Below are 13,232 nucleotides of genomic sequence, written 5' to 3' on the forward strand. Positions count from 1 at the left end.
GCAACACAATCAATGGACTCGTTTTAAGAACAAAATAAATTACTTTGGAGATCTAATACTGAATAAATAATGTAATTCATATAGAAAGTTGATTTCTTTATTTCTTACTTTTTTTGAAAATTTTATGGGAGAGAAATAATTTCTGCAACTTATTTTTTGTATTCTATTAATTGCTATAAAATTATAAAATCGTTATAAGAAGTACCTGCTGGATTGGAAGTAGAACCTGCTGATCTACAAAAGCCTCTGCCTCTTGACAATTGAGTATCATCCATTTACAGACTTGTATATATAGTTCTTTTAGCTTCGGAAATTGAAGCTTTTGTAGTCCCGGATAAAAGTATTTGAGCATTGGCACCTCTCTTAGCACTAGTGAAGTCAAAGAAGGAAGCTCAAATGTTTTGGTGTCTCCTAATTCTGAAGTTCTTTTATCTTCTGCAAAGATTTTTACCATTTTCTCACAGTCTTCTACTGAAAGATTATTCAGCATGGCAAGGTCTTCAGCAATAGATGTTGGAAACACATATTTCAAACTCTCACATTTGTTAATGCTTAAATCTTGCAGAGCAGAAAAGTGAATAATTTCAATTGAATCTTTGTCCCATACATGTTCCAAATTTGGTAGATTTCCTAATGACAAATTTTTCAGACGGAACATACCCATTGCTTTTAGGACCTTATTGGCATTCAATTTTGATGTTCTTTTCTCCTGTGCAAATATTTTTACCAACTGCTCACAGTTTTTTATTGAAAGATTGTTCATGGCGAGGTCTTTAGCAATGGATATTGGAAACACATACTCAAGACTATCACATATATCAATGTTCAAATCTTGCAGAGCTTGAAAGTGAATAATTCCTTTGGGATCTATGTCCCATACATGTTCCAAATTTGGTAGATTCTCTAAAGATAATTTTTTCAAACGAGACAACCCCATTGCTTTTGTCACCTGCTTATTGTTACTCTCATCCATATTAAAGATGACTTGCACTTCATCGCAATCGGATACTTGCAGATCTTCCAAATTCTTAAAGCAATGAAGCAAATGAGATGGAATTACATGCACAAGATAACCACATCTCTTCACAACCAAAGATTTTATATTCTGAAACCTGTTCACTTGCACCAAGGTTTTGTCACACCATTGTTGTTTTAACTCTGGATAATTTGAAAGTTCCAAACGAACCTATAAAATGATTGCGAGAAGAAAAAAGGATCATTTCTTTGCTTTTGAAACTACTGTATGTCATTGAATTATTGTCACTGAATTATTTTCCTACAGAAATAAGTTGTTTAATTGTAGAAAATTACTGTCATTGAATTATTTTAGTTATAAAGGTTTAGTTATAAAAAATATATATATATATATATACATACAAGCTTTTGTTAAGTTATTTATTCTGAAAATAAGAAAAAATGCTTTTGCTCATGAAAACTTGGACATGAGAATCCAATATGTTAGCAAAGAATTAGAATATATGAAATTCTTCGACAGAAAATTTAAAATAACTTAAGTAAAATCAAAATCAAAAAAGATAGATGTGTTAATATAAATTACAATATATATATATATATATATATATATATATATATAAGTAAAAAATTATACGATTCATAATGAAATTAAAAACATTGAGAATATGAATAAAAATTTTCAATTGAATATAGTGCATGTCGAAATATGACTAGTATAAAAAAACAATACAAACTTGTAATTTAGTTCAATATTTAGGAACGTACCAAATCCAAGTAGAAGGGAATTAAGAACAAAAATATGAAAAATGAGCATTTAATTGTATAAATGAGGGAGCACGAAGTACCTTATCCGTAAACAGCATTTGAATGGTGGCATTCAGGTCTCCTTTCCAATACCCTTTCTCTTCCTCATCATATCTTTCCCAGGCAAGTACGATTTGTAGCTTGGGCGCTGTTATGTGCTTTGCGGTGAACGTTTTCATCTTGGGACATCCTCTCAGAGTCAATTTTTCCAACAATGGCACCGAAAACTCACAATTTGAGTTGCTACAGAAACTTGTGAGGTTGCTTAGTCCTTCAAGTTGTATAGTTATCAACTTGGCAAAGACAATTTTAATCCCCTCGTCATTTTCCTGCTCATCCTTGGTAACTATTTCATTTAATTGAAGACAATACTCTACCTTCAAGGTGGTGAGTTGAACCAAGCTCTTTGCTGTTGAGCATGTCATTAGAGTTTTCAATTCACCACAATAATATACATGCAAGTATGTCAAGTGAGTGAAGGACATCGAGGAATGTGCCAATCTCCTCAATCTGTAGCAGAATTGCAATTTCAGGCGGTGCAGTGATCTCTGAAGAGCAGGATCTCTTTCAAATCCAATATCCTTCATCTCTCCTGCCGACAAAGTTAATTCCTTAAGTAGCAATACGGTTCCCAATCTTTGCTTCGGTGCGGTGTTTCCACTTGGCACGAACTCTCTAATGTTAGAATTATCACTCAAGTACAAGATTTGTAGATTAGGAATGGTGTGGAGGAAGCAGTATAGAGTCTCGTCATGATCACTCTGCCAATCCTGCAAGTAAAGTTGTTTCAAAGAGGTAAAGCGGTACTTGCCTGTGTTGCTCATTAACCACTCTACTCCTTTAGAGTCGATATCCAGATGCTCCAAGTTGGACATTACCTATATACATCAATTTATACAACTCATTATCAAATAAACTCCAATTAAACCTATCCAAAACCTGTCATTTATTTTTTATTTTTTACCAAGATAAGGAGACTCGAACTTACGACTTCTTAAGTAAATGAATATAAAGAGACTATGCTATTTAAGCTATAACTCATTCGCTCTCCTTTATTCTTTGAAAGGGGAAATTTGTGTGCATACATAACATTTTGTTTTGTGTTATGGCTATGTTTTCATGTTAAAGCAAACCATATACTGATATACACTAACAAGGGTTTCAGGGTTTGTGCTTCATTGCTCCTCATTATTATAAAAACAATATTTTAATACAACAAATTATCGGATATAATATTTTTGTAAACATAAGAAATTTTTTAATATACATTTTAACTTTAAAATAAAATTATATTTTATAAAAAGATATTTGTATAAAAATAATTGAAAAACAATGATCATACTTCTTAAATATATAATAAACAATAATTCAGACACTTAAATCTTCTTATTTTCTATAGGAAAAGTCTAGGGACTAGCAACTTTGTTAAATTTTGGCCAGCATGTAACCAGTAAAGAAAAATGAACCATTGGATGAAATTTCACACTAATCTCACACCATTAAAATCATTATTGATAGTTATTTGATGACTACAAATCACAAAAGTTGCTGGTCCCTAGCATTTCTCTTTCCTATATATCTTTTTCCACTTCTTCAATCTAATAAGTGACTGTCAAACACCAATCGCGGCAATGGAAGATTATTAACCGTTTAAAACAATGAATCAATGATACATCTTTAATAAAAACACGCATAATATATAATTGAATGATAGTTTATCTAAAACTAGAACAAGAAAAAAAATATAATTAATAGATACTTTATCTAAAACTAGAATAAGAAAAAAAATTTACTGAGTGATAAATAGTTTAGATTGATTGCATAGTTAAGATTACTAAAATTTAAAAGGTTGATTTTTCTGAAAGCGTATCTATATTTTAATTTGGTGAAGAGAATTTTATTTCTATGCATAAAAAAATAAATATGCATTTTATTTTGAAATGATGATATATTTCTATTAGAAATAATAAATAAGAATGTAAGTATCTATCATGGCTTCAATTTTGATGCACACAGTATCTTTGGGTGTTTGAATACACACATGAATTCGTATTTTATAAATTTAGACTTGTACCCCCTTAAAATCTTATTCAATAGTGTAATTCTTTTCTTTGTTTATATACAATTTTACAAAAAAAAAGGGTAAAACTAAGAAGGATTATGGCAGTGATGTAGTTAGTGAAACATCGGAACTAAAGAAATTAGGCAAGCACCAGAATCACCGAAAAAATGTTAGAAATTTATCATTTTTTATCGATACTTGACCAATCTTCTAAATCTTAATTATTAAATTTTAAATTTTAATATTATAAAAATAAAATGTATTATTGACTAATATTGATAAAAAAAATATTTAGTCTTTATATACACATTTTCACATTGAAATTAATTTTTATCTTTATTATTTATGATTCTCTGTATTTCTACCTTAAAGATAATTTTCAAAACCATTTAAGGTACTAAAATGATATTATTAAAATTTACAAGAAAAGGAAATGATTTGAGGATATATATTGACTAATTAGAAAGAAAATTTCACCATTTTCTTGAAATGATATGAGATTTGTTAATAAATGTCTCCAAAATATTTGTTAAGAATACAAAGTAAAATAATTTTATTAATAAGATAAGTTTTGAAGATTTAATGATATAAATGCATATAAATTTACTATCTTCTTATATTTATCAATATTAACTCTTGTTTTGTTTACAGGAATATTAATTTTCCTTAAGCAGCGTACTTAATAGTAGTAATTTTTCTTTCAATTTATGCTTAATGTCTATGAGGTCATGACCATTATGTGGTGGATATGGACTGCAGAAGACAATCACATCATAGGTTTTGGTAAGCACTCTTACCTTTTCAGCCGATAAGAATGCTCTTTGTTCTTCATTGGCACTTTCTGTTTTGAATATTTCCAGATTTGGACACTCAATCATTGTCAGTTGCGTCAAGTTTGGACACTCTACAATATGTCTCCCTTTGTAGAAACATCGGATGCTTGGTAAGCTCCTAAATGACATGGAGACTACTTCAGGAAACTTCAATGTTGTTTCTGATCCTTCATCACACGCAATGATTTCTTCCAAATTACCACAATATTGTATCGAAAAGCTTTCTAGTTTTCCCAGATCCTTGGCTATAGATGCTTGCAACACATTGCTCAATGTGTTACATGAAGAAATCTCTATGCTCTGCAGATTTGTGAAGTTAACCACTCCTTTTGGATCTCCACTCCATACTTGCTTTAGATAAGGGAGATCACCCAAATCAATAACCTCCAATAATGCAGATTTATTTGTGTCATTTTGTTGCAGAGAACCTTTGATATTAAAAATGGATTCCACCAACGTGCACCGATGAACCTTTAAGCTTTTCAAATGCAAATACCAGCATTTCGTGTGACTAGGGAAAATGATTTCAAGCTTATTGCAATATCTAATATCAACAAAAATGAGACTTGGAAATGAATCTGCACTGACTTCGTCTTCATGTGGCCATATATCTTTTAAAATCTCCATTTGACTCAGCTGGATTTCCTCTAACTCAGGAAGGATACGAACCTGTTTTGATGTAATAAAAAGTCATTATTCAATGAGTCACGTAAACAATGATCAACATTAGCAAATAAAATGCATGATTGGTGAGTAAATAATAAAATTATAATAATGTAACATGAACAAAAACATAAAAAATTTATTATAAACTTTATCATTGTCTCACGCACCTTTGAATTCTCATTCTTTCTTCCTTCTGTGATGAATAACTTTTCCATCAATGGACACCTACTTATAGAAATGCTTTTTAATTTATTGAGATTGCAAGCCACAGACAATGAACATATATATGTCAAGTTACAACAGTCTTCCATAGTTAACTTTATCAAGTTCTGAAACCAACTATTTGAAGGTGGATTGCTCCATATCTTGTGAACCTTGATTGAAAACAACTTCAAAGTTTCTAAGTTTGGAATTTCCACCTGCAGGAAAAAACCAAATACAAACTCTGTTACTCTATTTGAAATCATAGGTCTTAAAATGATAAATACATATTACTTTAATTTGGAAGAAAGCCATACATTTTCATTAAAGAGAGAAACTGAAGTTGTGGCACTCTGCTCATCCGTTGCTGGGACAATTTCCCTGTCATTGATATTGTAAAAACTGACAAATGACAGTAAATCTTGTAGTGCCAAAGAGCATAACTTGTGAAACTCAACCTTATTGTTGGATCCTTCTCCTTCCTCACCAACAATTGCCTCTAAAGAATCACATTTAGAGACATCAAATGTTTCTAGACTAGTAAGAAATTTAACAATGTAAAGAAAGAATATGCTCTTCAATTGGGGGCACATTTTCACTTTGATTGTCTTTAGTCTAGAGAATGATGAATCTGTAACAGGACTACAACATATCTTCTTTATGTTAATTAGGTTGAAGAGGCTAAGAAACTCCAAATTGGGAAACACATCTTGAGGTTGTGACAACTCCATTGAATTCACAATATATTCAATTTCTTTGTTATTTACTGTCGACAAGTGTTTCAAATATGGAAATCCATCCAAATTTAGCTCATAAAATGCATTTTGAACTCCATGCAGATCTCCCAATAGCAAATTCTCCACTTCTTTGAATAACAATTTAACTCCTTTGAGAGAGTGAATATCCATGTCAGGTTCTAGCTGCAGTGCCAATGATCTTGAAGTTTCATATTTGTTGGGCATCTTGAAATCTCCAGTGGAAAGTGTCTCAAAGTCTCCAATCACAATCTTGTAATCATTCAACTCGTGAAAGAACAAGTCTGTTGGCAAAAACTCAGCATTGGGGATGCAAACATCTATAGTATTCAATTCATGCAAATGTTTCACCTGAGAAAGAATTGAAATTTGACTATGATTTACTTCTCCCTCCACGTCCAGTTTTATCAAGCTGTTTCTTATATACAGTTCCTCCAAACTGGTGAAGCTTGATAAAGAAAGAGATCGAGTAAATCTGTTTATTAAACAGTCGCTAATGTCTAGCAACTGTAACTTGCATAAGCACTCTAACTCTGGTAGCCAATCTTCAATTCTAGATCCTGAAAGGCTAAGAATTCTTAAATTTTTTAGTTTATTTATAATTGAAAAGTTACCAAGAGTGCATTTCTCCAAGCAAAGCATTCTGAGGTTTGCTAAGCATTCAATTGAAGACGGCAGAATTGATAGATGGAATCCTGATAATACTAATACTCTGAGATCTTCCATTCTTTCAAAAAATCTGTCTGGTATTTGCAAACTTGGATCATCATTGTCGATATGGAAGAATTTGAGTTGAGGGCAGTTCAAAACTTTTGGGAGTTCAACCATGATATGACTCTTGTGTAGATGAATTCCAGTAAGCCTCTGAAGTTGCTTCTTGTCAGGCCAAAAATCTAGTTTGTCATTTCTCAAGATAAATACCTTGCGCTCCTTGCATGCTATGGATAGAGCAGCATCTCGAACTATATCATGCATCTCGAAATGATCAATAGAATTACAATCCAACATCAACCCTGAATCTTTTAACAACTTGATTGATGACTTGGATATTCTGTCGTGAGCTTCCTTCAGTGTGTGGACACCTTTAAGTATGCCCAAGCCATAAGAATACTTCACCAAGTCTGCAATCAGTGATTGATGACTTATTTGAGCAGAGACTAGAAAAATAGACTTGAGCTCCTCACTTGCTAGATGATCATAATTCTTCTTCACGTAATTCTCCATGTCCTCTCTTGCTTCATTTGGTTCTTGGTTTCCGAGTCTTTGTAGTTCATCTTTTAACTCCGACTCGCTCTTATTTCTTAACGACTTTCCGAGTATAAGAACAAGCATGGGTAACCCTGCACAATACTTGTCAAGCATATCGGATAACTCCGGATTTTCATTTGGTATTCCCACCACCCTCGTAAACAATGCTGAAGCTTCGCCAGGATTTAATTTTGGCACAAGGAAAGTTGACTTAACATTCATTTTAACACGCAAAACTTCTTCAAATCTTGAAGTGACCAAAATCTTGCATCCCTTGGTGTTGCCAGGAGAATTTTCTTTTTTCGCTCTTTGCTATTTTGCCTCATTTCTTTGATTGTGCATGACATCACTTGAAACATTGTCATCATCAAATGGAATCCCTATCTTGTTCAAATCCAGTTTATCCCAAAGGTCATCAAGGATCACAAGGGTATTCTTCTGCTTCAACACATCTCTCAAACGAGCTGCTCGCCTGTCGTCACCTTCATTTGCAAAAGTCAATCCAAAATGGTCGGCGATATCTTGCTGAACTTTTCGAAGGTCTGGATCTTTCTTTACGGTTGCCCAGGCCACCTTCTCAAACAGTATTGTATTGCAAGTAGCTTGCTCTGCAATTTTGTAGAGCAGAGAAGTCTTGCCCACACCACTAGGCCCATGCAGCCCAACCATCCTCACCCTCGAATCTTTTAATTTCTCCATGATCTTGTCGATTATACCCTTTCTTGATTCAAACTCATGATAGCGATTGCTATCCGCAATCTTTAGAACTTTTGGACCACCAGAAATCGCTTTTGTAACTTGGGAAAATTCCTTATTTAGATTGTCAATACTGGGTGCCAATATCTTCTTTGCTTTCCTGCCAAGTTGACGCCTGTGCCACAAGAAAGGCAGAGCCCCGCTAGAGCACCCCCCGCTAAAGCAACTTGTCTTGGATTCAAGCATTTTGTCATCGTGAAACTCCTTACTTTCTTCCCTCTTTTCCGCCACCTTCTTAAGCCAACCTTCAGCAGTTGGTGTGATTTCTTCTGCATTATTTTTTGCAGCGTCAACAAGGTGCTTCACTGTTAGCTCATTCTTCTCAAGCTTCTCATCGAGTTCTTTTATATTCTTAACGTGATCTTCGTAATAGATAATATAATCAAGCTGGCGAATACTCGCTTCAAGGAGTAAGTCAATCACTTTTTCTAGTGGTTTACACGCAAGGTTCCCCATTCTTCTAGATGTTCTACTGATATACCTCCATCCTGTAATGCAACGAATCCACGTGTTCTTAGTACCTTGGTTTAAATATACTAGAATGAGACCCGCGTGATTCACGGACGATAAATTAATGATAGTATATAGATATTAAAAATGATTATGTTTTGTAGAATTAAATTAAATATGTGTAAATTAAAGTTAAATTTAAAAGGTGTTATTGTTAGAGTTGTTGTTTTTTTCTTTGTGTCGTATATTCTTGTTAAAGCATGTTTTTTATGAATTGTTGAGTTGTATGCACTGTATATTGTGTTGTTTGTTCCATCTTTGTATGTATGTTCTTCTTTCGAAGATGTATCTTAAATTTGTATGGTTTTCTTTCTCTTTACTCTCTTAATGTGCATACAGTTTTCTAATGACATCTACAATAAAAAGAATAAAAATGTGCAGAATTTTTTTTAAATAAGTTATTTTTAATAAGAATAATTGAAATAGTATAAAATGAAATTACTTGTTAATATTTTTCTTTGACCGACTCTGTGATAATGTCTCAAGTGATACAAATTCAAAATAGAGTTGGAAAATGTTCAATTTAAAAATACAATTTAAAAATATAATAAATATATTTATTTTATATTTTTTTATCTAATATAATCATTTCTAAGTAAAGAAACTTTTCTTCATTTGTAGGTGTTAATGTTTTACATAGACGAACCACACGAACTTTGATAAACTAATTGTCTGTTTATTTGGTGATATGATATTGTCTAAAGAATGATATTCTATTGAGTAAGTTTGAGATGTTGTGTAGTACGAAAATAAATTTCTTGTGATAAGAGAGTTATATAAGTAGATCAAATAGTATGTAATTTAAATATTTATAACGTAAAATTTATTATGATTAATAGATTATTATGATATTTGTAATATGGATGTTTATTATATTTAATGAGTTATTTATAAAAATTAATAAATTAATTATTGGGGTTATAAATTTATTGTATTATTTATAACAGTAAAATATAATAAATATAGGGATATGAATTCTTGTAGGTTACAAATTTGGTTAGATATTATTAATTTTTAATTATTGTCATTGGTAATTATGTAGCCTAATTTGCAAATATTTCTATTACTTGTATTTTTTTATATATTTTATCTTTTTTGTTGATTTGGAAATAATAGTTGATTTGGCAAAAAATTAGTGGTTGATTATAAAATTTTCCCAAATAAGTAATATTGCTGACATGTCATTAATAAAAAGAGAAATGTGTCTTAAAAGTAACATGAGTAAACTTATGTATCTAATTTTATATATTAAGAATAAATTGGTTCATTTTTATTTATAAAAAAACAACGACTAAGAATAATAAAATAAAAAGTGGTAATAGTAGATCCAAATATTCTTGAATTTTATTTCTTAATTATTTCACAGGATTTAGGTTTTCTAAATTTTGAATTTTATTTTAGAGGATAAAGTATAATTTTTTATCATTTATTTTATAAATGAGACCAAAAAAATACGAGAGAGAAAATGTTTAATAATAAAAAATAATATTTTATTCTCTAAAGTAAAAATTCAAAATTTAAAGAATCTAAATTTATTTTACGATAATGGTCTCAAAATAAAAATGTTTTAAACAAGAATAAACACTCAAAATCACTATTAAATGAGAATCCGAGGGCTAATAAAGTTGCCATCTTATAAAACTAACAAATCATAAGCATTAAAAAGCATATAATGAAGGTAATAAATGCCTCAAAAGCAGTTACTCTGAAACAAAGGAATAAAAGGTGGGAGAATTCAACACGTAAGAATTTTTAAGTGATACAAATTTAAAATAGAGTTGGAAAATGTTCAATTTAAAAATACAATTTAAAAATATAATAAATATATTTATTTTATATCTTTTTATCTAATATAATCATTTCTAAGTAAAGAAATTTTTCTTCATTTGTAGGTGTTAATGTTTTACATAGACGAACCACACGAACTTTGATAAATTAATTGTCTGTTTATTTGGTGATATGATATTGTCTAAAGAATGATATTCTATTGAGTAAGTTTGAGATGTTGTGTAGTGCGAAAATAAATTTCTTGTGATAAGAGAGTTATATAAGTAGATCAAATAGTATGTAATTTAAATATTTATAACGTAAAATTTATTATGATTAATAGATTATTATGATATTTGTAATATGGATGTTTATTATATTTAATGAGTTATTTATAAAAATTAATAAATTAATTATTGGGGTTATAAATTTATTGTATTATTTATAACAGTAAAATATAATAATTATAGGGATATGAATTCTTGTAGGTTACAAATTTGGTTAGATACTATTAATTTTTAATTATTGTCATTGGTAATTATGTAGCCTAATTTGCAAATATTTCTATTACTTGTATTTTTTTATATATTTTATCTTTTTTGTTGATTTGGAAATAATAGTTGATTTGGCAAAAAATTAGTGGTTGATTATAAAATTTTGTCAAATAAGTAATATTGCTGACATGTCATTAATAAAAAGAGAAAGGTGTCTTAAAAGTAACATGAGTAAACTTATGTATCTAATTTTATATATTAAGAATAAATTGGTTCATTTTTATTTATAAAAAAACAACGACTAAGAATAATAAAATAAAAAGTGGTAACAGTAGATTCAAATATTCTTGAATTTTATTTCTTAATTATTTCACAGGATTTAGGTTTTCTAAATTTTGAATTTTATTTTAGAGGATAAAGTATAATTTTTTATCATTTATTTTATAAATGAGACAAAAAAATACGAGAGAGAAAATGTTTAATAATAAAAAATAATATTTTATTCTCTAAAGTAAAAATTCAAAATTTAGAGAATCTAAATTTATTTTACAGTAATGGTCTCAAAATAAAAGTGTTTTAAACAAGAATAAACACTCAAAATCACTATTAAATGAGAATCCGACGGCTAATAAAGTTGCCATCTTATAAAACTAACAAATCATAAGCATTAAAAAGCATATAATGAAGGTAATAAATGCCTCAAAAGCAGTTACTCTGAAACAAAGGAATAAAAGGTGGGAGAATTCAACACGTAAGAATTTTCACCGTAACAAAAATATTGAGTACCGTCAGATTTAGTGTCGTAAAATAGCAACAAATTTATCGTTAGATTTATCGGCAGTAACGATATCAAATTCGTAAGGTTAAATAATTATCGGTAGATTCTGTTTTTCGATAATAAATCCAATGATAATATTTAAAAGAAAAATAAATTAAATTGGTATGTTTATTATCGTTGGATTTATTGTCAAAAAAATCCGACAGTAATTTTAATTAGTGAAACATTACGTTTTGGTGACTTGCAAGGGTTTATTGTCAAAAATTTTTGACAGTAATTCTAACGATAAAAGAGGCATAAATTCAAATCACGAATCCTCTTCTTTCTCATTCGGACCTAACTACTCTCTCTCTCTCTCTCTCTCTCTCTCTCTCTCTCTCTCTCTCTCTCTCTCTCTCTCTCTCTCTCTCTCTCTCTCTCTCTCTCTCTCTCTCTCTCTCTCTCTCTCTCTCTCTCTCGTTGTTACTACTATCTACCGCCACCGCAACGTTGACGACCACCGCTCCAACATCCACATCTTCCCTGATTTCTTGTTATGTTCTTTATTATAGGTTCTTGAACAACTCTTTTTTAATTCCTTTAATTTTAGTTTAATTTAGTTTATGTTTGAGTAGAATTTCCATTTTAAGTCTGAATCAATTTCAAAATTAGTTCAGTTTAATTTTCTAATCTTAGTGGATTTAAGTTGATTAAGTTAGGTTAGATTCAATACATTAGGTTTTGAATTGTTGAAGTGTTTAGAATTGTCTAATTGTGTTAATTGTTGTGTCGATGACTATTTTACTAAGAAAGTGTTGCTGAGATTGTTTGATAATTATTTCATTTTAGTTTAATTTAGTTTAGGTTTGGTTGAAATTTCAATTTTAATTTTGAATTAGTTTTAAAGTTAATTTAATTTAGCCTTCTAATCTTAGTGAATTTAGATTAATTAAGTTAGGTTAGATTCAATACATTAGGTTTTGAATTATTGAAGTGTTTGAAATTGTCTAATTGTGTTAATTGATGCGTTGATGACTATTTTGATGAGATTGTTTGATAATTTGATATTTGTAGACATGCAATCAGGCTGCTGGCCGTAGTTGTAGCCATGGTCGGGGTAAAGAGAGGGTTTCTTCTAGTACTACCGGAACTTCTGGATCCTCTCCCTCTACACCAACCACCCCGGTGACGCCACCTTGACACTTATTGAATCTTCCTATTATTGGTCTCAAAAGAGAGATGAAGTGGAGAGTCATGTGAAGACTTGTCTTGTGTGCCAACAAGATAAGATTGAAAATAAGACACCAAGTGAATTGTTGGAACCTTTGCCTCCGTCAGAGCGACCGTGAAAAAGTGTGTCTTTGGATTACATCTCTGTTTTATCAAAGTCTGAGAAATTTGGAT

At 30.4% G+C, this 13,232-nt stretch overlaps 2 protein-coding genes across 2 annotated transcripts in view; both read right to left on the minus strand.

The window, feature by feature from the left end:
• The window catches only part of LOC112717471 (uncharacterized), a 28,279-nt gene that overhangs the window by 897 nt on the left and 14,150 nt on the right, over positions 1-13,232 (minus strand). Inside the window, exons 3-7 of the mRNA XM_025769489.3 lie at positions 5,859-8,788; positions 5,508-5,759; positions 4,639-5,343; positions 1,821-2,657; positions 206-1,186 (exon numbers count right to left, since the gene is read on the minus strand). Of these exons, the coding sequence (XP_025625274.2) occupies positions 206-1,186; positions 1,821-2,657; positions 4,639-5,343; positions 5,508-5,759; positions 5,859-7,766 (4,683 nt within the window). The 5' untranslated portion in view covers positions 7,767-8,788. The remainder of the gene's footprint in view (positions 1-205; positions 1,187-1,820; positions 2,658-4,638; positions 5,344-5,507; positions 5,760-5,858; positions 8,789-13,232) is intronic.
• LOC140175625 (disease resistance protein SUMM2-like) lies at positions 7,857-8,756 on the minus strand. Its single transcript, XM_072204151.1, has one exon. It carries the CDS (start codon positions 8,754-8,756, stop codon positions 7,857-7,859), a length of 900 nt encoding a protein of 299 aa, XP_072060252.1.

Source organism: Arachis hypogaea, chromosome 10 (assembly GCF_003086295.3).
Source record: "Arachis hypogaea cultivar Tifrunner chromosome 10, arahy.Tifrunner.gnm2.J5K5, whole genome shotgun sequence".
NCBI classification, from domain to species: Eukaryota; Viridiplantae; Streptophyta; class Magnoliopsida; order Fabales; family Fabaceae; genus Arachis; species Arachis hypogaea.